This window comes from Carassius gibelio, chromosome A1 (assembly GCF_023724105.1).
Source record: "Carassius gibelio isolate Cgi1373 ecotype wild population from Czech Republic chromosome A1, carGib1.2-hapl.c, whole genome shotgun sequence".
Classification (NCBI taxonomy): Eukaryota; Metazoa; Chordata; class Actinopteri; order Cypriniformes; family Cyprinidae; genus Carassius; species Carassius gibelio.
The window spans coordinates 14,809,840-14,833,062 of NC_068371.1; the positions used below are offsets into that span (position 1 = coordinate 14,809,840).

General features: G+C 36.3%; 1 protein-coding gene across 6 annotated transcripts in view; it reads left to right on the top strand.

Annotated features, from left to right (window-relative positions):
* LOC128013330 (runt-related transcription factor 1) overlaps positions 1 to 15,808 on the top strand; it is a 51,012-nt gene extending 35,204 nt beyond the window's left edge. For 3 of the 6 annotated variants that reach the window (XM_052596281.1, XM_052596367.1, XM_052596522.1), the window contains 4 exons: positions 2,148 to 2,252; positions 3,828 to 3,995; positions 11,603 to 11,728; positions 13,628 to 15,808. In XM_052596281.1, coding sequence (XP_052452241.1) covers positions 2,148 to 2,252; positions 3,828 to 3,995; positions 11,603 to 11,728; positions 13,628 to 14,139 — 911 coding nt within the window. In that variant the 3' untranslated portion in view covers positions 14,140 to 15,808. Of the gene's footprint in view, positions 1 to 2,147; positions 2,253 to 3,827; positions 3,996 to 7,918; positions 8,645 to 11,602; positions 11,729 to 13,627 lie in introns of those variants that run through there. The other 3 variants (XM_052596449.1, XM_052596606.1, XM_052596678.1) reach the window with 2 other exon arrangements.
* Positions 15,809 to 23,223: the final 7,415 nt, after the last annotated feature.

The following is a 23,223-nucleotide window of genomic DNA, read 5'->3' on the forward strand; positions in this document are numbered from 1 at the left end:
GTGACAGGTGAAGACATCAGGAATTGTGGGTACAAACCCCAGTTCCCATTATCCTTGTAGTCAAATTCAGTATGTCATTTGGCACACATGCATGTCTCACATATGTCAGACAAAATAAAATCATGCATCTCATTATAATTTGCGTGAGTTTGTTGGCTATAGCAGGAGCAACCAGATTGAATAAATATAATCACTGATTTTTAGTGGAGTCTGTTTTATTTTCAAGACTATTTTGGAGCAGTATGTTGAGGATTTGTTTCACGAAGTTCATCATTTGGCACCAGTAACAACTAAATGGCAATTATACAGAAGACGCCTCAAAACACTAAAAACAAATGTGTAAATTTTATATATATTTTTTTATTATTTAAAACAATACTTTCAACAATAACACATTAACACATTAAATTTCAAATAAACGCTGTTTTTAACTTTCTATTCATCAATAAATCTTAATATAATGCATCATGGTTTCCACGAAAAAAAGAAGCAGCACAACTGTTTGGCCACCTAATAACAAAAATGTATTGGTGAAATAGTATTGGGCGATATTTTCCCCCATATATTATTCACAATATTTTAATTTATGAAATTATTGACATATTTTCATAGCCAGAGAGTGACCCAACTCCAGGGTAAGGCCAAAAGCAGCCTAGTGTTAGTATAAAGCAGTAAGTCCAAAGAAGCATAATGCCTATCAAAGCCCCTTAGCTGTTATAAATTCACTGTAAACCACGGCTTCACGGTTATTCCATGTACGTAGTAAGATTTCATAGAATAAAACAGAGCAAATAAAGTGTAATTATATAAATAAAAACAGTATTCTTCCACCAAACAGTGTAGTTCCTCAGAAACTGTTCCTCAGAAACAGTTGTGGTTCCAACAAAGTGGTTGCCAAAAAACACACAGACGTAAACAAAGGCGTTTGTTTGTAATTTACAACAGCTTTGAACGCAGTTCAACCAATCAGAATCAAGGACCAGAACTATCCTTATTTATAATAATCTATTAACTACATATTATATATTTTTAGTCAAGCAGTATATGGTATATGTATATAGTATATGTCATAAAATATTTCCAATATGACTGAATTAGTATTAAACATGATAACAATTTAACAGAAACATTTCAAGTTACTAATGCTTACGTTGCAAAAAACATTAACATTATCAAAGAACATCATCACTGACTAGCATGAGTTTATGCACTTTATAAAACACTCCTGTTACAATCAGTGAAGCTACATGATGAATAAATCTCTTATTCTTACAATCAGCACAACCCTATTGGTATTGTAAAAAATTCCTTGGGTAAATCTCATGAAAGTATTTCATCCAAAAATGAAGTTTTATGGGGAAAGTTAAGAATGTTTATAATGTTCTGTAATGTATCCTAATGTTTTACTTAGCTTTTTTTTTTTTTTTTGTATGGTCAGAATTTCATTAAGTGATCAATCTCATAACTGAAATATAATGATTTAAATAAAATTACTATAAATCAAAGGTAGTACATAATAATAATAATAATAATAATAATAATAATAATAATAATAATAATAATAATAATAATAAATAAATAAATAAATAAATTCTTCAACATCCTAAAAAGACTTTACTTTCCTACTTTCAGATTTTATGCCATTCATCTCTTTGGTTGTTTTTATTGGTAAGCATGTGTGCTGGTGTCAGTTCATGTGAAAGCTGTCCGTCTTTGTGTCTCAGCTCCTCTCGATATCTCACTGTATTATTTCATACACTCTCTTTCTCTCCCTCTATGTCTTTGCGAGATGGTCCATGTGTCATCTGTTTATTTGGGGATGTGGTCACATGACGTGCTGTTTGGCCCGTGTCTCCGCTGCACTGTCTGAACTCAGTTTCTGTTTATGGACACAACAAAGGCGACTTTAAATTCCCTTTTGCATCTGTTTGTGGGGGTTTTATTGTGACATGGCCACTTATGATGGCAGCCATCTTCGTGATAGATCAGCCACAAATGTCTTCATCCAGAATAACACTCACTCGCAGTTTTACAGTCGCACACTCCTTTAAATATGTACTCCTCACAAATATATCCTGTGAAGAAGTGCTAAATATCTTCTGCAAATGCTGAATTTCTAACCTGTTTGTTTTGACTGTATTTTTCAGGGAAGAGTTTCACTCTCACCATCACGGTCTTCACAAACCCTCCTCAGGTGGCAACATACCAGCGAGCCATCAAGATTACTGTAGACGGACCCCGCGAACCCCGACGTGAGTGACGACACATCCAGATATAAATGTATTTATATATATATATATATATATATATATATATATATATATATATATATATATATATATATATATATATATATATATATATATATATCAGTCATGTGACCTTCAGACACTTTTAAGCATTACAATACTATTTGGGCCCAGATATGTGGTATAGGAATTGCCAACTAGTGTTTTTAGTTAGTTCTCATTCTCATTTGGTTAGTGTAAAACAGCAAACTAAAGCTGTAGGCTTGTCTGTGTTTGGTGTGGTTTGGCTCTTGGTGGCCGGATGGGGTTTCATTTTGTCTCTACTGTGTTTTTAGTCAGTTTAACAAGTAACAGGTGAGATTTAAGTCTGATTTTTATGTTGGTTCACAGGAAACTTTTTATATGCCCCTTACTAACCAGTACATACTAAAGTGATGATATCTGATGCAAATTCTATGGTACTGAATGGTTTTAGCATGTGTACTGTAGGATACCCCTTGTTATAATAATAATAACAATAATAATAATATATTAGTATTAACGTCATTAATAATAATGTAGTAATTATTATAACTTTAAATATGTATTTATTGTTATTACTGATATATAATTGTATTTTACCTTTAATTTTAAGTAGATTTTTTAGTTTGTTAATAATTTAGTAATTATTATAATAACTTTATAATAATATTCATTGTGTATTAGGTTTTCATTATTATTATTATTACTAAGTTTATCATGACTAAAGGACCAGGGTTGTCATTAATATCGAGTTAAAAAGTGTATATCCTGCCTAAATACTTGAATTGGTATTGCATATTATTGGTGTATTTCTGAATCATGTTGGTTTTAGTCTAGTATCTGTCAGTCAGACTAGTGTACAATGTTTTTGTGTGTGTGTGTGTGTGTGTGTGTGTGTGTGTGTGTGTGTGTGTGTGTGTGTGTGTGTGTGTATGTGTATTTTAATAGCATGTCTTTATATGAGTGCATATCACACTGTGCTTTCGTGTTGGTGGCTGTGGTGGGTCTATTCCCTGTTGGTCCGTTATTCCGGTCGGGAATCCATTGGTCGGCGCCACCCCGCATATTCTGGGTCTGTCTGGCGGGATGCGCTGGCCTCGTCTTCAAAGCGCTTAGAAATGCTCTCTGATTTCAGCAGGACTTCCTCTCCTCACGTGCGCGCCGATGACTATGCAGATGAGTGCGGCTGATGGTTTCACACAGCTGCGGCCGCGTCTTTTCTGTTCCTTTCCGTTTGCCTTTTTCTCTCATCGCCTGTGATCATTAATCCCACTGTGCTCTCTATGTGTGAGGTCAGAGGGACACACACACACACACACACACACACACACACAGACACACACATTAGACACCACAGCGTCCCCTACTGGTGCAATGACAAGCTCATTCAACATCATTAGTAGGAAGCGAGGTGTACAGAAGTGTGTGTGTGTGGTCAGATCATAGTGTATATGTTGTGTGTGTCTTTAAGTGGCTTTGATTGTGTTAATGGACAGTCAGTACCTACATCGTTCTTTCTCATCTACATTCTGTATATGTGTGTGTGTGTGTGTCCAGGCCACCGACAGAAGCCCGATGAAGCAGTAAAGCCAGGCGCGTTAGCTTTCTCTGAGCAATTGAGGCGAAGTGCCATGCGGTGCAGTCCACACCACGGCCCTGCCCCCAACCCCCGTCCCGCCCTCAGCACTCCCCCCTTCAGCAGTCCCGCCCACAGCCAGATTTCCGGTGAGTTAGACTCAAAAACACTCTGTACCTTACGCACATCTACATCAGTGATGACACACAAGGGCAGTGCTGTTGGGAACTCTATTCAGTTCCATTCTGTTCTGCCCTATTCTATTCTAGATCTCTTCTACTGAGGGTAGACCTTTTTGTTTAAGGGTTACTTTAGACAAAAATGAAAATTAAGCCATAAATTACTCACCCTGAAGTCATCCTAGGTGTATATGACTTTCTACTTTCAGACAAATTCAGTAGGAGTTATTTAAAAAAATTGTCTTTGATCTTTCCGGCTGTTGGATGCAACTCAGTGGGTGTTGCACTCCATCGGTCCATGAGAAGTTTAATAAAAAGCTCATCCATTAAAAAAAGTGTCTCACACAGCTCCGGGGGGCGAACAAAGTCCTTCTGTAGCGAATCGATGTGTTTTGTAAAACTAACTAATGTAGCTTGTGCTCACAGTTGTAAACGAAGCAGTTCCGGGGGAATGAAGTATGAGGTCAGCTTTGTGCTTGTGCCGCTCAGAAGTGACGCACGATGAAATGCAGTGAAGAGATCAAAACCAAACAATGGTTATGAATTAGAAGAAAAAAACGAGGATTTCGAACAAAGCAACTTTGCTCCTGTTAACAAACGTTGGTTTTCACAAGACACACCGGCGCATGTGCAGCACTGACCCTGGAACTGTATCTGTTTCAACAAATTGAGCGCAAGCTAGATTAATGTGATTATTACGTTTTGAATATGGAAATTTTTCTTACAAAAACATATTGATTCGCTACAGAAGGCGTTTGTTCACCCCCCGGAGCCATGTGAGACACATTTTTATGGATGTGATTTTTATTAAACTTCTTACGGACCGATGGAGTCATCCAACAGCTTGAAAGGTCAAAGACAGTTTTTTTTTGTAACTCTGACTGGATTCGTATAAAAGAAGAAAGTCATATACACATAGGATGACTTCAAGGTGAGTGATTTATAGGCTAATTTTTATTTTTTTGGTGAAACAACCCTTTAATTTTATTCAATTCCATAATATTCCCTTCTGTTTTGTCTATTTGATTATTTATTGTGCTCTTCTACTGAGGTTAGACTTGATTGTTAGTTATATTCTAGTGTATCATATTCTATTCTACTCTACTCTACTCTATTCTATTATAATCTAATCTAATCTACTTTTTTGCTGTAGAGGATTGTTCTTCATTTCAGTTTTTATTCCTATTCCAGGGATTCCCAAACTTTTGTAATTTCCTGGCTAAGTTTTTTTCCTAATTATATATGTCTATATGTTTAATATGTTATATATATATATGTTTTTAATCAGCTGAACCCCGTAGACTTAAAATATTTTTGCATTTACTTTTGTTGTATTTAAATATTTACCTTTACATTTACTTTTCCCCCTAACATTTTTTATAATATTTATAAATATATTTATTCAAATTTCATATTTAATATGTATTAATATTTCAGTCATTTAACAACATTTGCATATTCATAGTTGTCTAATGCCAGTTAAATGTTCACATGACAAGCAGTTATAAAATATATAATCCTCTATTCTAGTCTAGTCTTGTCTATTTGCAGTCATTCAGCCCTATTACACCCACTGTACATAATTCTAAGTATCACTGACCTCATTAATTTCAGTAATAAAATCATATTAATTGCTTTTCTGGAATAGAAACATTTAATAAAAACAATCAGAATGTGCTGCAAACACTCCTGTGTTTTGCTTTTGCATTAGTCTGTAATAGTTCGGGTATAGTGAAAGGAAGTGTGTGTGCGTGCATGTGTGTGTGTGTGTGTGTGTGTGTGTGTGTGTATGGCACGTTGTTTTTGGTTCTTCTTGTTCCTGGCAGGTGATGGGGGGAAGCGGGGACACATCACACATCATCAGACGTTCAGACATAACAAATACAGTGAACAAGGCCTCCTTTGATTGAAGCTTAGACAAGCATGCCAGAGCGTGCTGCCACACACACACACAAACACACACACACACACACATGCAGTGGAAGGGAAAGTTTACAATCATCAAAAGCCTTGGGGGGCCACAAATGTTTCTTTGCTCTTTCATTGTTTCTTTTGAGCATTACAGCATATGCAATATTCCAGCATATTTATGGCAATCAAATGTGTTATGCCTTGTGTCATGCACATTCATTTATTAAATATTTTGAGTAATATGATTACACCTTCAGTTATGAATAGGCAGCATTCACACACAATGTGTTTTTATATTGAAACCAGTTAGATGGAGTGCAGTAGTTTTGAGTTTCCCCAAATTATAATTAAAATAATTATTTTAATTTTTTTTTTCTCACCAAGGGTTCATTTGTTTGAACAAAAACACACAAAAAAATAGTAGATAATATTACAATTCAAAATGACTGTCATATATTTTAAAATATATGTTAAGATGTAATTTATCCATGTGATGCAAAGCTTCATTTTCAACACCATTACTCCTGCATGTGATCATTCTAATATGCTGATTTGCTGCTCAAGAAACATTTCTGATTATCATCAATGCTGAAAACAGTTGTGCTGCTTCATATTTTTGTGGAAACCTTGATGCATTTTATTTTTCAGGATTCTTTGATGAATAGAAAGTTAAAAAGGAGAGTTTTTTATTTAATAGAAATCTTTTAGTACATGATGAACATTTTACTGTCACTTTTTAAACTTATTTAATGCATCTCTGCTGAATAGAAATATGAATTTCTTTCGATCTTTTAAACAGCAGTGTATATATTCAGACTCATCTTCTGAGAAATCAACTGATTAAAGCTCTAAGTTCGGCCCAAGCAGCACTTCTGCTTTTCATGCGTGGTTAAAAACATTTCCCAATCTGAAAGCACAGACCTCCCGCTCCGAAACGCTGAGATCCTCTTAGTTTCTCTTCCCTTTCGTGGGTGCAGATGGGAGAAAGGTGTGTGAGAGAGAGAATCACAGAAAGATGCAAATGCGTAATGAGGGGGAAGCAGAATGCAGAAAAGAGGAAGTGAGACGCGTTTGAGAGGAAGCAGGCTTGTGTGAAAATCCCTCATTCAAAGCGCAACCAAATCTAGTGCTATTTTATTTTATTTATGGAAATAAGGTGATTAAATTAGACTAATTGGTTTTAAACCAAAATGATGTTATCTAGTGCTGGTCTGGATGGTGGAGCTGTTTACTGATCAAAATATAGATGTCCTAAAACACAGACGTTTCCATTTAAACGTCTTATTTTAAAAAATAATAATAATTGAATTTTTCTAAGAAATATCAGACAAACTTGACAAGCCCTGAGTGATAAATGTTGCAGTGGAATTGAGCTGAACGGCTGGATGGAGTGATGAAAGGACTGAACCGGGCCGGACTGTATGTTTCCTGCCTCGTGCTTTTCTCTGATCTACCGGCCAAAAATAGCAGCGGGATTATGGCCAGCGGAAACTGTTATTAAGTCATTCAAGAGCTCTCTTTTTCTCTCTCTTTCTTTGCTACTTCTCTTTTCATACCATGAAAATCAGAAGCAGCTGCTTTCATGGGCCCGATGTATCGATGTTTGTTTGTGTGCCGACGTGTTTGGATGAGCTCTGCTGCATGCAGATTTGAGGAAACGCATTCATGTACATTTGTAACTCTTGTTTGTGGAGGTTTCTGGGTTAACCAAAAGTGTGTGCAGATTAGGGAAGTTAGGACAAAAGTCTGTTGGAAAATTGGATATGTTTTAATAATATAAAGGGTATTTTTTTTTGTATTTTAGAATCTTATTTTTGTTTGTTTATTTAAAAAGATTCATATGAATTTTTATTTCAGGTTTTTTTTTTTTTTATATACAGTGTGTGTGTAATCAGTTTTAGTTGAAGTTTAAACTTTAGCAAATTTAATGCTTCAACTTAAGCTTCTCAAATGTCCTCAATCACTTTGATTTCTCCCAATAGTTTTTCCGAAAGCTGATGAAATGGAGCAAATGGTTCTGCTGAAGGGGATTTTGGAAGCTAGAATTGTCTGCAGTCTGATAACTGAGACTTTGGTAACGACGTTCACGACTTTGATCATTCCCGCAAATCAAACCTCAGAGGATCACAATGAATTCTTCTCAAGAAAACGATTTCAAACCCACTTCTAAAAGACGTGTTTCCATACCAAGAGTCCCTACAGAAACACTTTCCCAAGTCAACTCTTCTCATCTATAAATTATTATTCTGTCATTATTTATTCACCAAACCCTTATACGCTTAATTTTTCCATTAAAGACAGCAATAGTTTAGTAGAGCTGCTCCCAAGGAGAGTTTTTAGAGTGATATCCATGGCTTAGTGGGGACATCCCATAGGTGTTATGGTTTTTATACTGTACAAACTGTATATTTTATGGCCCTACACCAACCCTAAACCTAACCCTAACCCTCACAGGAATCTTTGTGCATTTTTACTTTCTCAAAAAACTCATTCTGTATGATTTATAAGCATTTTGAAAAATGGGGACATGGGTTATGTCCTCATAAGTCACCCTCTCCTTGTAATACCTGTGTCATACCCATGTAATTATATAAAGTTGTGTCCCTATATGTCACAAAAACAAGAGCACACACACACACACACAAACACACATTTCCATTGAGTAAGTGGCTTAAAAATAAATAAAGTCAAGACAAGTTTAAGCTTAATTCAGGTCTCTATACACTTTTTTCTTCTTCTAGCACTTGTACATGCATTTACACTGCACTTACAAATTGCATAAATCATGTTATGAGATTAATGTTTTAAATATAAAAACGGCTATATAGAAATAAAACTTATAGATAAAAATAGTGATAATTTTAAATGTGAAACTAAAATTACCAGTAGGTGAGGGCAAACCACTCTCTTAAGTCAGTCACTAAGTCATTTATCCAATCGATTCTTGAGGGAACAGTTAACTGAAAAAAAGTCAGTGAAAGTGATTCTTTGCCTCTTTGGGATGGCAGAATAATGTGTCATTTGCTTGCAGAACGCAAGCTTCTAGAGGCACATAAGTCTGAAGTAATACATTTAGGTAAAGGGGTGCAGAGCCAGTGGTGGTTTTGTAGGCAAACATTAATGCCTTGAATTTTATGTGAGCAGCTATTGGAAGCCAGTGCAAATTAAACAGAGGTGTGAGGTGTATTCTTTTTGGCTCATTAAAAATAATCTTGCAGCCGCATTTTGGATTAATTGTTGAGGATTAATTGTTGGGTTGTGAAGCATGTTGTAATTTTAGTACTTCAGCTTCTTATTTCATATTTCATTTCAGTAGCCAAGACATTTATATTTTCAAATTTTTGTTTATTTTTAAGTTTAAAATTGTATCTAATTTAATCAGAAATAGTATTTTTGCATTATTTCAGTTTTAATTTAAGCTTAATTTCAGTTAGTTTATTTAAAAAAATGTAATTAGTCTTAGTATTAGCTAATGACAACAGCACTGATTCCTAAGTATAATTTTATTCGGTGTGTATTTCTCCCATCTAAATTTTTGGTAGCTGTGTGTATGTGTGTTAAAGCCTAGTAAAAAAAAATGACTCCCGGTCGCACCGGATGCTCGAATCCGCCTCCAGCCACCCACCCAGCCATGTGTGACTCCTGCTCCAGATCACAAGCCCTGAGCCTGGGGAGGGAGGCAGGAAAAGAGGGGGTTTCTGGGGGGCCTGGCAGCGGGCCCCGCTCTGGCTGCACTTGAAACGGACCGCGCACTTTTTGGCCGCTGTGCATAATTTGCTTCCTCTCTGATGGCTCTCCCTCCCCTTCAGTCTGGAAGTCTGCAGGCAATCGGCGAGCATTTATTAGACCATGGGGAGGGAGAGAGAGAGAGAGAGACTCATTACTAAGAGAATGTCTTCTCCTCCTCCTGCTCTTCTCGCTCCATTATTCAGTGTCCCCGTGTTTGTCTTGAATAGAGACCCATATTTAATATTCTACTGATTTAACATACACTTAAGTTTTGGAAAGAAATTAAGGGTGTTTTCACTCCAGGAAAGTCCGCTAGTTCACTTGCTTTGGTCTGGACCAAATACAATGTAGATTTTTTTGGTGTGGTTCACTTTTACACTGCTCTTTTTGCAAGTGAATCAGAAATTGTACACAAAGCCACACTTGTGCTAAAGGTCATTCATTCGTTGAACAGAAATTCTCAGGTGTACCAGAGTTTGTTTGGAACCGGGCTGAGACCACCTCTTCAGCTGGGTCTCGAGTGTATTCACACCTGCCCAAAAGATCCACACCAAGGTGGGAAATGAACTTGAGTTCGATTTAATCAAACCAAAGAAGACAGGTGTGAATGCACCCTAATACTTTTATTCAGCAAGAATGCATTAAATTGATCAAAAGTGACAGTATAAACATTAATGTTACAAGAGATTACTATTTCCAATAAATACTGTCCTTTTGAACTTTCTATTCATCAAAGAATCCTGAAAAAATTAATGTATCACAGTTTCCTCAAAAAAAAAAAAAAAAAAAATGAAGCAGCACAACTGTTTTAAACATTAATAATAATCAGAAATGTTTCTTCAGCAAATCAGAATATTAGACTGATACCTGAAGGATCGTGTGACACGGGAGACTGGAGTAATGATGCTGAAAATTCAGCTTTGATCACATGAATAAATTACATTTTACAATATATTCACATAGCAAACAGTAATTTTGAAAGGTTAAAATTTTTGTGTATTTTTGATTAAATGCAGCCTTGGTAAGCAGAAGAGACTTCTTTCTAAAACATAAAAAATCCTACCGACAGCATACTTTTCAATGCCAGTGATTAAAATTTAATTAAATTAAATGTATGCATTTAGCAGACACTTTTATCCAAAGCGAATTACAGTGCATTCAGGCTATCAATTTTTACCTATCATGTGTTCCCAGAGAATCAAACCCCCAATCTTGCGCTTGATAGCACAATGCTCTACCAACTGAGCTACAGGAACACAATTGTTGAATTGGCAATTGTTTAGTATATGTGACCCTGGACCACAAAACTTCTTAAGTCTTAAGTCGCTGGGGTATATTTTTAGCAATAGCCAAAAAAACATTGTATGGGTCAAAATTATCGATTTTCCTTTCATGCCAAAAATCATTAGAATATTAGGATCATGTTCCATGAAGATATTTTGTAAATTTCCTACAAAATTATATCAACACTTTATTGTTTATTTTTTTGCACCCTCAGATTCCAGTTTTTCAAATAGTTGTATCTCGGCCAAATATTGTCCGATCATAATAAACCATACTTCAATGGAAGGCTTATTTATTCAGCTTTCAGGTGATGTATAAATCTCAGTAAAAAAAAAAACACTTAAGACTGGTTTTATGGTCCAGGGTCACATATTATCATCTGATACCATCAGTGTACCACTGTTTCTAAGGGATGTGTGCATGTGAGTTTAGTGAGCTGGACCGAAAAACTGTAAAAATTAAACCGTGTGTTTGTGTGTGTTTATCTCTGTGTACTCATTAACCATTAATAATATTTCTGTATTTTTTTTTTTTTTTTTTTTTTTTTGTGTGTGTATTTCTTGGATTTGCTGGTGAAGTAGAGCAGTCATAAAGTCATTCATTAAATATGAATATTTTATTTATTATTATTATTATTATTTTTTTGGTTTTAGATTCTAGGCAGATGCAAACGTCTCCATCCTGGTCGTACGAGCAGCCGTACCCTTACCTGGGTCCCATCTCCACCCCAGCGGTTCACCCCACTACACCCATCTCACCCAGCCGCAGCGCTTTACACTGTGAGTCTGTCTATCTATCTATCTATCTGTCTGTCTGTCTGTCTGTCTGTCTGTCTGTCTGTCTGTCTATCTATCTATATATCTATCTATCTATCTATCTATCTATCTATCTGTCTGTCTATCTAAAGGTTTTTAATACTTGTATTTAACAATAATAGCCCCATTTTGCACACAAGATTTAGCATCTACAATAAACACATAACACGTGAAGACTTTTGGAGATGTTTCTGCACAGAAAAAGACAACAGAAATCTCTCTCTCACACACACACACACACACACACACACACACACACACACACACACACATCTCCTTTAGTGTTTCAGATCTCAACAGTGTCTTAAACTGTGCTCAAAACTCTATAATCAAAACTCAATATGAGCTCAGTAAAAATTAAATCATTTTGTGTCCAATGATCTGAGCTGCTCCACACTGATTTCACATCTCTGTACCAGTGTTAATTTCGTTGACTAAATATTTTCGTCATTGTTTTCGTCACAAATATATTTTTGCGGACGAAAACGAAACGAAAACTAAAATAGAAGGCACTGATGGAGACTAAAACTATGACTAAATTGATTGACATTATCGTCAACGAATAAAGGACGAGACGATAATAGACTGTGACGAAAATCAAATCAGCAGACGGGAAAGATGCGAAGAATGAGCAAAAGAACCGGCAAAACGGAACAGACTGCATGAGAGAAGAGAACCAATCAGAGCCTGACTCATTGAGACGTGAAGCGAAGGTTTTCAGTTTTTAAATGAGCTCCCGGGAAGTCGGCATTCGAAGAGGTGATGTCTAAAAGAGCGACAAAATGTCCACAGCTCACTTCACGTTTGACGACGAACAAAACAAAACAAAGCGTAAAGCATGCAGAGAGCTCATTCGTGGCAAGAACACCACCAATTTGAAAATACATTTACAGACGAGCCACCCGGACATTTTCTCAAATGTAATTTCGCAACGATGTTCTTTTGTTTATTGAGCTAAGCAAAATTGGAAGACTGCAGTGCGTAGATGTTGTAGCATTAAATATTACGAACTGAAAAGTACTGTAAAATAGCCCCTTCTTCAAATTAGATGAGAGCACAATACTAATACGTAATATCATGATAAATACATTTGATTAATACTAATGTTTAGTATATTTTATAATGTTCTACTTGTTGACAATATCACAAATATTTCTATATTAGTCATGTGAAACATGAATGTTCACATCCTATCATTATACATACAAATCTAGCAATATTGTAGTATTTAAAACATACAATATTGCTAGACAAATGAATACCTTATAAAATCTTGTTACTTTTTTTTATCCACCTAGCTGCCAACTTATTAAATATTTACTTTAAATGTATGCACTTATTGTTCAGCTCAGCTGTAAGCTTTAAGGTCCTGGATCTAACGTTATTTTTCTTTTATTGATGGTCAATTGGCAGCTAGTTATTGTTTACATTATCATGACAGTGTTTGTTGCTGCATAAAAGCTTTTGAATCGAAATAAAGACACAGTTGTGTTGAAATAAAGTTGAATTTGTGTTTTATATATTTTGGTTAAGTTTGTTTCCTATACCAGCTGTAAAAAATTGTCTAGTAAATCTGTTATTGATTTTAGTCTTATTTTAGTCGACTAAAATACCAAGCAATTTTAGTCGACTAAAATACCAAGCAATTTTAGTCGACTAAAATAAGACTGAAATTAAAACAAATCAGATGACTAAAACTTGACTAAAACTAAAAAGAATTATAGTCAAAAGACTAAGACTAAAACTAAATTAAAGTTTCGTGTCAAAATTAACACTGCTCTGTACGTGTACTGGATGATAACTAGTGACTCATTTAGCCCATTTTTAACTGTATAACTAAACAAATGTTTTGTGCTCCTGTAGGTCCAGATCTGACGGCGTTCACTGACCCTCGTGTCAGTCTGGAGCGTTCCTTCCCATCGCTCCCCTCCCTCCCAGACGGCCGTTTCTCGGACCCACGGGTTCCGTACCCAACCGGAGCGTTCACGTACACACCCACCCCCGTCACCAACGCCATCGGCATCGGCATGTCAGCCATGGCCAGCCCAGCGGGCCGCTACCACACATACTTACCCCCAGCATACCCTGCTGGCTCCTCCCAGGCTCAGGCCGGACCCTTCCAGGCCGGCTCGTCCCCATATCACTTGTACTACAGCAGTGCTGCCGGCTCTTACCAGTTCTCCATGATGCCAGGCGGAGGAGGAGGGGGCGAGCGCTCGCCGCCGCGCATCTTACCGCCCTGCACCAATGCCTCCACAGGCTCTGCCCTCTTGCACCCCTCTCTGCCCAATCAGAGCGAGGTGGTGGAGGCAGAGGGAAGCCACAGCAGTTCACCAACCAGCATGTCAGTGGAAGCCGTCTGGAGGCCGTATTGACGTTTAAAGCAGTCGTTGACTAGTAGGACGAGGGCAGCTGAATGACTCCATGGACAGACTTATGTTTTTCACAGATCAGCATGAGACTCATATGTTTGTTTTAAAGCTGTGGATAGTTTGTATTATTATTATTAATAATATTATTGCTGTTGTTGTTATTATTGTTGTTCTTCTCATCATCACTGTGCGATATTGTTGATCAGCTCCACCCGTTTTCATGTCAAACAGAACTCAACATGTTACATCTAAGGTCAGAAACAGACTCTACGCAAGTATTCAGATGCAGATGTGAGGATTTAGCCCACGTGATGCAAGCAATTTAACACAACTCTAGTGTTAACAAATGCATATCGCTAAAGAATAGAACAATATGCATATGGTTTATGCAAAATGTTTATTAATAAATAAAATACTAGTAATGAATTTTGTGTTTAGATTTTTTTATTGTACTCTAATGATTGCTTATGGTTTTATTTCTGCTTTTGACAATAATTCAGTAATCAGTTATCAGACACATAATACGAATAATTAATATCAGAATATGCTATAAATAAAATTAGGTCTTTTAAGTATTGGTTAAGTTATCAGGCACTTAATAAAAACAATTAATATCATATTAGTGGATCTCTATATATAGAATTCCTTTCAAGTAAATGATAAAAACACGCAAAATAACTTTTCAGGAATATAGTGATATTTGCCATACTTTAAAATAATGATATACTGTATAAATAAGTCTAATATTGGTTTAGTTACTAGATACGTAATGAAAAATAATATCAGCAAACAATCTGAAGTTTATCTGAATGGTAACTGAATGTTCACTAAATTTGCTCAATTCTCTTCAAATTTCACCGCAACTCCAGCTGACCATAGAAGAAGATGATTATACGCTCATGTCCATTTGCGATATCGCCCTCGTATTCTGACACATTTCTGAATGTAAAAAATGCATGAAATGAAGCTTGTGTTGCTGGAAGAGTTTGTGTTGAACTTGTGTAGAGTCTGTTTGGGATCTAATACTTTTAAATTGGTCTACGGTATAGAATCCAAATGCAGTCTGTTCACGAATTGTGTGAATAGATCAACAAATGCCCAATAAGTTCCCAGCCTGCCGTTTCTCTCCCCCTCTATTGTCGTTCCCGAAGCCAAGGTGAACAAAGCGAAGCCTCTGCTGGCAGCGATACGCTCTTAAGAGCTTCAACACACTTTTGACTCTTTACATTTCCAGGTTTACGAGCCTTTGCCCGGTCACTGCCTATAACAGTCGTCCTCTCCGCATGGTCTCTGCTAATGAAAGCTTTCCAACTGATGCTCTCACGTCACGGTTTGATGGTCAGCTGGATGGAAGATGGGAGAATCATGGACCTGATTTTCTTGTGTAAATAGATTGTAAATGACTCTGGCGGTTAATGGTAGTTTGTTCACTTCACACACTCGACACGGTTCTCAACCTTTTCAAATGCAGCTTAATTTTTTTTCCCCCTTTTTGTCCCTTTTCAACATTTCTTTGGAAAATATAACGCTTTGTTGTGAAGAAACGGCTTATTTCTATACCACATGTACTGTGTTTATTTGTGTTCATCCTGCAGAGTTTCGAATCTCCTAAAATGATGGTATCATAGTATTATTGTTACAGTGGTATAACATGGACTTCACATGCTCCAAAGTACGTGTACTGTATTTAATGCAGCTGTCCAATTAGCATAGCACCCGGTCCATAGTACTTTTACGTCTTATATAAACCATTACAACTGTATTGTACAGGCAAGCAACACTCCATTTTCCCTAAGAAAGTATTAAAATCTAGTTTTTATTATTTATTATTCTTTTCTGAACTGTTTCAGCAGAGACAAAGATGGATTTGATATCGAAGTACTCAAAACTATTGTTCTAAGGCCAACATGAAATCAAAATTGGCTCAGATAAGACTGTGATGATGCATCAATGCACATTGTCCTACAGGGATTTTTTTTTTTAAATCAAAATCCAGTTGTCAAATTAATTTCCCTCTTATTTTTCAACCAGCTGTCAGACAGAAACACTTATGACCACTCAGTCAAAAGTCAACATTTGTATTTGTCACATAAACCCGGCCAGCTACTTTGTCTGGGCATTAAGTATAAATAAATAGGAAGCAAAAATGGAACATTAAGATACAAAAAAATAATGAAAAGATATGAATAGTAATAGCAAAATATAATAAGGTAACAAGACAACTGTGATATTTTAGTCTCATATAGATAGTTTTATAGTTTTATGATATTTATTTTATAATATTTTATATTATAGTTGAAATATGTTTTATTTAATATAATCTGTTTTCATTTTAATTTAGTTAAAGCTTTAGTAATTGTGTTGTGTTCTTGCCATTTTTTCTTTAATATGTCAGTAGTTTTCATATTCATTATTATATATATATATATATATATATATATATATATATATATATATATATATATATATATATATATATATATATATATATAATTTATATTCAACTTATTTTAGTACACCAGGATCATGAAAATGAAAACCAACTGCAATAACATAGGTTAAGTGTATTTTATATATTATTATGAACAAAAGTTGTTTCATGTTTTATTTATTTATTTATTGTTGTAGTTATAATAACCCTGTGAGTCAAGTCATATTAATTTAGGTTTTGTTTTCATTCAAATGCATCAGTGCAGTTAAATCGATAATATTACTAAATATGATTTGTCGATTATGAGTAACGAGTGGTCAAATGTGCAGAGATAAACAGAGTACGAGGAAATAAGCCAGCTAATTATAATAATAATAAAATAATAATAATAATAAATTCTAGATAATGCGAACATTAGCAAACATTCTGGGAACGTTACTTTTTGATGTTCCCTGAAACCAGTAACATTTAACATTTTCTAAAAACTACAAACCTCTAAGTCTAACAAAAACGTGTTACGAATAAATAAATAACATTTCATGATAAATGTATACATTTTTTTGTGTGTTAAAGGGGGGGTGAAATGCTATTTCATGCATACTGAGTTTTTTACACTGTTACGGAGTTGGATTCCCATGCTAAACATGGACAAAGTTTAAAAAATTATGTTGTACGTTTGTTGTACGTTCCAAAAATACTCCTTCCGTTTTGTCACAAGTTTCGGAAAGTTTTCGAGTATGGGTCTGTGTGACGTTAGATGGAGCGGAATTTCCTTATATGGGTCCTAAGGGCACTTCTCCCGGAAGAGCACGCGCTGCCGTATAGCAGAGCACTGAGAGCACAACAGACATACACTGATCAGAGCGAGAGCGAAATGTCACCAAAGCACAGCAGACCAAAAAAAAAAAAAAAAAAAACGGCATTAAGGGACCAGTGGATGGAGTTTATTTTTACAGAGCATCAAAGGAGTTGTGCAAGTGTTTGTGTTTGTTCCCTGCATTTCGAAGATGCTTGTTTTACAAACAAGGCCCAGTTTGACACCGGATTTGCGTATTGTTTATTTCTTAAGGATAATGCAGTCCCAACGAAAAAGGGTCAAGATCGTGTGTTGGAACCGCAGACGGTGAGTAAAACTGCTTCAAATATCTCTGTGTTGCTAACTATCGGCGCGTAAGCACATCAAGTAAACAAAATGCGATGTTGTCATCAAACTGCACTTTCCACATGTACAGCTTAAAAAAAAAAAAAAAAAACGATATACAGTATATATACAGTTTCAATACATAATACATAGAGACGTCCTGCTGTAGTCGTTGCTGCTGCTGCTCTTGTTAAATTTCAGCCTCTGGATCTGATTCTGGATCATAAATATACTCTGAATCTGACTGTTAGCCATGGTTTGTTTTGGATGATGTTTTTTTCCTCACGGTAATGTCACAGTTTCAACGCACAAGCTTGCTCGCGCTCGTGATTCTTTAGCTCCGCCCACATGCCACGCCTCCAGCCGCTCGTGTTTTTCCGGGAAAAAACGGTACAGACTATCTTTCTCTTATAAATATAATAAAACTAAAGACTTTTTGGATTAACAGGATATTGAGTGAAAACGAGCATTGCACCCCCCCCCCCTTTTAACATTTTGACAACATTTTAAAAGATCCAACAAAAAAATACATTCTAAGGTCCCGATAACACGGAAGGTTTTTATTTTTTATTTATTTATTTTTTGCAGTGAGAGGCACCTTTTTAAAATTAGTCTCTATTGTTTATGCTAACTTGAAAAACACATTCTCTGTGATCGGGGCCTAAGGCCAGGTTCACACGGGACGATTTTAAAATTGTCGGCCGATTTTCCAAACCTGAGAGACCCCACACACGGCGATAAAAAATCACGGGTCTAACAGTTTTGGTCGTTCAGTGTGTGGTGTGCAGCCACACGGCAATATCAACATATCACACACGAACCGATTTGACTCCCGAGCATTCCCAGGTCAGACGGGAAATCTCGCAAAATCCCTCAAGATCAAACGTGACTTCAGAGTAAAAAATCATGGCGGACCAGGGGGCAAGGAACTCGACCGGAAGTTGAAGTCGGGTGGGGGCTGCCATCTTTTAGCAGAACTTCACTTGCGTTAGCATCCCATTGACCCCTATTCATTTTGGCGTCACTTTGACAGCGAATAACTTTACATCTGAGGCGTTTAAAGACTCCGTTTGTCCATTATTTATTTCTAAAGATACACGACAATGTATAAAGGGCTCCATTACCTTCTATGTTAAATTATGGCCCCGTATAAACAGTTTTTGTAAAAAATAGGCTAACGATTGCGTCATAACCACTCTTCTCTCTGTCGCATTACCGTACTTCCTCACTGCCTCGTCACCTCGCTTTCTGATTGGCTACACGCCACAGTCCACAGGCTGCGTGATTGTTTGTCCTCGGGGGACACCACACACGAGAAGAAATCGGGCCAAATTAATCCAACATGTTGGATATCCCCGATTTGAGATCGGAGCGGTCCCGACGTTCTTCCGAGCAGAGAAGAGCAGTCTTAACACACCACACACGGCAGGAATATTTGATCAGATTATTTTACGATAATCGGAGCACCCTAAGATTGTCGGAAGGTGAATCGGGGCTAAAATCGGCCTAATTATCCTGCCGTGTGAACCAGCCTTAAGGTTTTGCTCCCATTAAGTTCTGAAAACTTTATTTCTGAATGTTCTCTGAACTTTTTTTTTTTTTACATTTTAATAAAGTTCTTTCTTAGTTATGCAAACATAAAGCCAACATTCTTTTTTTTTCACTTTGCAAACATCATGAGAAAGTTTCTCTTGAAAGTTCCTTTAAACAAGCAGTAATATTTAAAAAATGTCAGTCAGAGAAGTGTGTACATAATATGTTAAAAACGTTTGACCAGATAACCGTTGGTCTGTCTGTGGGGCTAATCAGCATGTGCCTGTCTTTCATGTTCAGTTGTCTGTGTATACTATTCTCGACCCAGGAAGAATTTACACGGAGACGAGCCTCGACCTGCCAGCAGCCTGCAGATACAACAGATAAACTGCTCTCTCTCTCTCTCTCTCTCTCTCTCTCTCTCTCTCTCTCTCTCTCTCTCGTTTACAGTGTTCCTTCCCCTCAATTTGTACTTCCCTCTTTCTGGCCAGATTTAAACACATACAGACACAGAGGCTAAATAAAGGCAGACCTGTCCCAGGACGCTGTCAGCCGGGCCTTGGCTATAATTGTGGTCTAGGAGTCTGGCCAAGGCCTATAAAATCAGATCGCCTTTATAAAAAGAGCAGAGGGTGAGCAGCATGACAGAAACACCCACAAACACACACACCACTGGCTGTCTGTCTGTCCGTGAGAGAAATACTCGGCTGAATATGCTGTGAAATTGAAACCAGAGCCTGTCTGCTGCTTTTGTGCTTCAATTCTACATGATTAAGGTATTCCACTGTACAAAAACAGAAAATATATTTGCAGCCATCTAGATCACAATATGTTAATATGTAAAGTAATTAAAGTAATACAGTAATTAAATATTTAAATAATAATATTTTTTTCAAAAACTTAAAATAATATCAAAAAACAGTACCAGTTGCAAATATCTTTGCATATATATATATATATATATATACCATAAAAAAATAAATAAATTATCCATAAGGCTTTTTTTTTTTTTTGCTATCTAATGGTTAGGCTACTTGCTAAAGTTTTATTTATTTTACAGTAAATTAATATTTAACTAACAGAATATTTTGTGAACAATAAGTTTTGTGAAACAGTAAAACTAAGTTCAGATAAAAAGAACAAAGCAATAAAGGAGTTGGCATATACAGAGCAATTTTTAGGTGTTAAATGTATTAAATTAAGAGCAAATATTAAATATTAACTATTGTCAGTTGAAACAATAAATAAATATGAACATTCTGTTTATGATGTCTGTTTATGCAAAAAAAAAAAAAAACTTTAAATTAATAAATGCTTATTTGGGGCTTTAAAACTATTTGTGCACTGTTAAAAGTTACTTTTTTGTTTTAAAATACATACTGGCATTATAACAAAATCTGCATGTTCCCATCGTTCATCAAAGAGGTATCATGTTATGCTATTGCAAGCAAATCATTTTAACACAAATACAGTGTTTATGTTGTGAATATGAAGAAAAATTGTGGCCGTACATGGTAAAGTGTTGAAATCAGATGGAAGAAGTTGTTATTTCATGAACAGCACATGTAAGAAGTTTCATGAAGAATTTCTCATATGCTTCTCCTACAATTCCCTTGGAGAACAAATAAATCGTCATCTAGTACACAAGCTATTAAATTAATATGGAGCAGCTCGGAAATGTTTGCATTCATTTTGAGATTTCTGACTTTTGATCAGAGACTTTGGCATCTTGATCAAGTCTGAGCAGAGTTTGAGAAATTATTGAGATCTGAAAGAGGAGATTACTGGGCTCATTCACATCAAATAGAGAGGCTTTTTAACTTTTGGCAAAGCTTATTTTGTTTTCAAGTAAATAGATTCTTTAAAACCCAATTCTAATCTCTATATTTTTATAAAAATGCCCAAATGTAGCTCAGGGTCAGGTGGCCATTCATCACGTGTGTCATCATTGCTGATCAGCAGCAGATCGATCTGAAGAGCCAGAACCTCTGACAACTCATCCATACCCACAATATTCAGCTCCTGACACTTCACATCATCATTAATCACTCATGCAAATGATGAATAGCGGCAATTCATTGTGACATGAAGCAACATTGTCCCATTAATCTAGATGCTGACATCTAGACAGGAGTGACAGAGGAAGCTTTGCCTGAATTCTGAGTGAATAAACCATACAAATATCAGCTTTCATTTATTTTAGATTTTATAAACAAAGTTTACTGGCAATATTACTGGCAAAAACAATGAGGCACAATAAAATACAATTTTGTTTGCCAGTATAAAACAGCATATAATATTTAACTATATTATATATATACTATTCACAAAATCTACAGTCTTCGTAGACCTAAAAAAGATTTTTGGACAATAGACATTTAAAACGAATTCTAGAGCAAATATATATATTACATATAATCATTCAAGCTCATATCACCAACAAACATACACTCGTTTACATTCTTCTCTTCACTCTCCAAACTCATCCTTTCTAATCACCCTACTACTTGCCCGCTTGATCCTATTCCATCTCATCTTCTTCAAGCCATTTCTCCTGCAGTTGTACCTGCACTCACTCAAATCATCAACACATCCCTCCACACTGGTGTTTTTCCCTCATCATTAAGACAGGCTTGTATAACTCCACTACTTGAGAAACCCAACCTCAACCCATCTCTTTTAGAGAACTACAGACCAGTTTCCCTTCTTCCTTTCATTTTTAAAACACTTGAAAGAGCTGTGTTCAACCAAGTCTCTGCATCCCTCACACAGAACAACCTCCTTTACAGCAACCAATCTGGCTTCAGAAGTGGACATTCAACTGAGACGGCCTTGCTCTCTGTTGTTGAAGCTCTGAGACTGGCAAGAGCAGAATCCAAATCTTCTCCAAAGTACTTATCCTGCTTGATCTGTCCGCTGCTTTTGACACGGTTAATCACCAGATCCTCCTATCAACCCTACTGGCAAAGGGCATCTCAAGAACCACACTTCAATGGTTTGAGTCTATCAGATAGGTCCTTCAAAGTATCTTGGAGAGGTGAGGTGTCCTCAGCTCTACCTCTCATTCCATCCTGATGATCCGACGGTAGCTACTCGCATCTCAGTTTGTCTAACAGACATTTCTTGCTGGACGATGGACCATCACCTTCAACTCAGCCTTGTCAAGACAGAACTGCTTGTGGTTCCAGCAAACCCATCGTTCCATCACTATTTCACCATCAAGTTAGGCACTTCAACCATATCTCCTTCAAAAACAGCTAGAAGCCTTGGAGTTATGATTGATGATCAGCTGATTTTCTCAGACCACATTGCTTAAACTGTCCGATCCTGCAGATTTGCTTTATTCAACATCAAGAAGATCAAGTCCTTTCTTTCGGAACATGCTGCACAACTCCTTGTTCAAGCTCTTGTTCTGTCCAGGCTGGACTATTGCAATGATCTCTTGGCAGGTCTTCCAGCCAATTCTATCAAACCTTTACAATTAATTCAGAACGCGGCAGCAAGATTAATTTTTAATGAGCCAAAAATAATTCACGTCACACCTCTGTTTATCAATTTGCACTGGCTTCCAATAGCTGCTCGCATAAAATTCAAGGCATTGATATTTGCCTACAAAACTACCACTGACTCCGCACCCGTTTACCTAAATGTATTACTTCAGAGTTATGTGCCTCTAGAAGCTTGCGTTCTGCAAGTGAACGTCGCTTGATTGTGCCAACCCAAAGAAGCACAAAGTCACTTTTACGGACTTTTAAATTAAATGTTCCCTCCTGGTGGAATGACCTCCCCAACTCAATCCAAGCAGCCGAGTCCTTAGCCATTTTCAAGAATCGGCCTAAACACGTCTCTTCCATCTTTATTTGACTCTCTAACTTTAGCACTCACTATTCTAATTCTATTCTTTAATATATATATATATATATATATATATATATATATATATACCTTTCTAATCTTTTTGTATTCGGTTTTCTTTTAATTT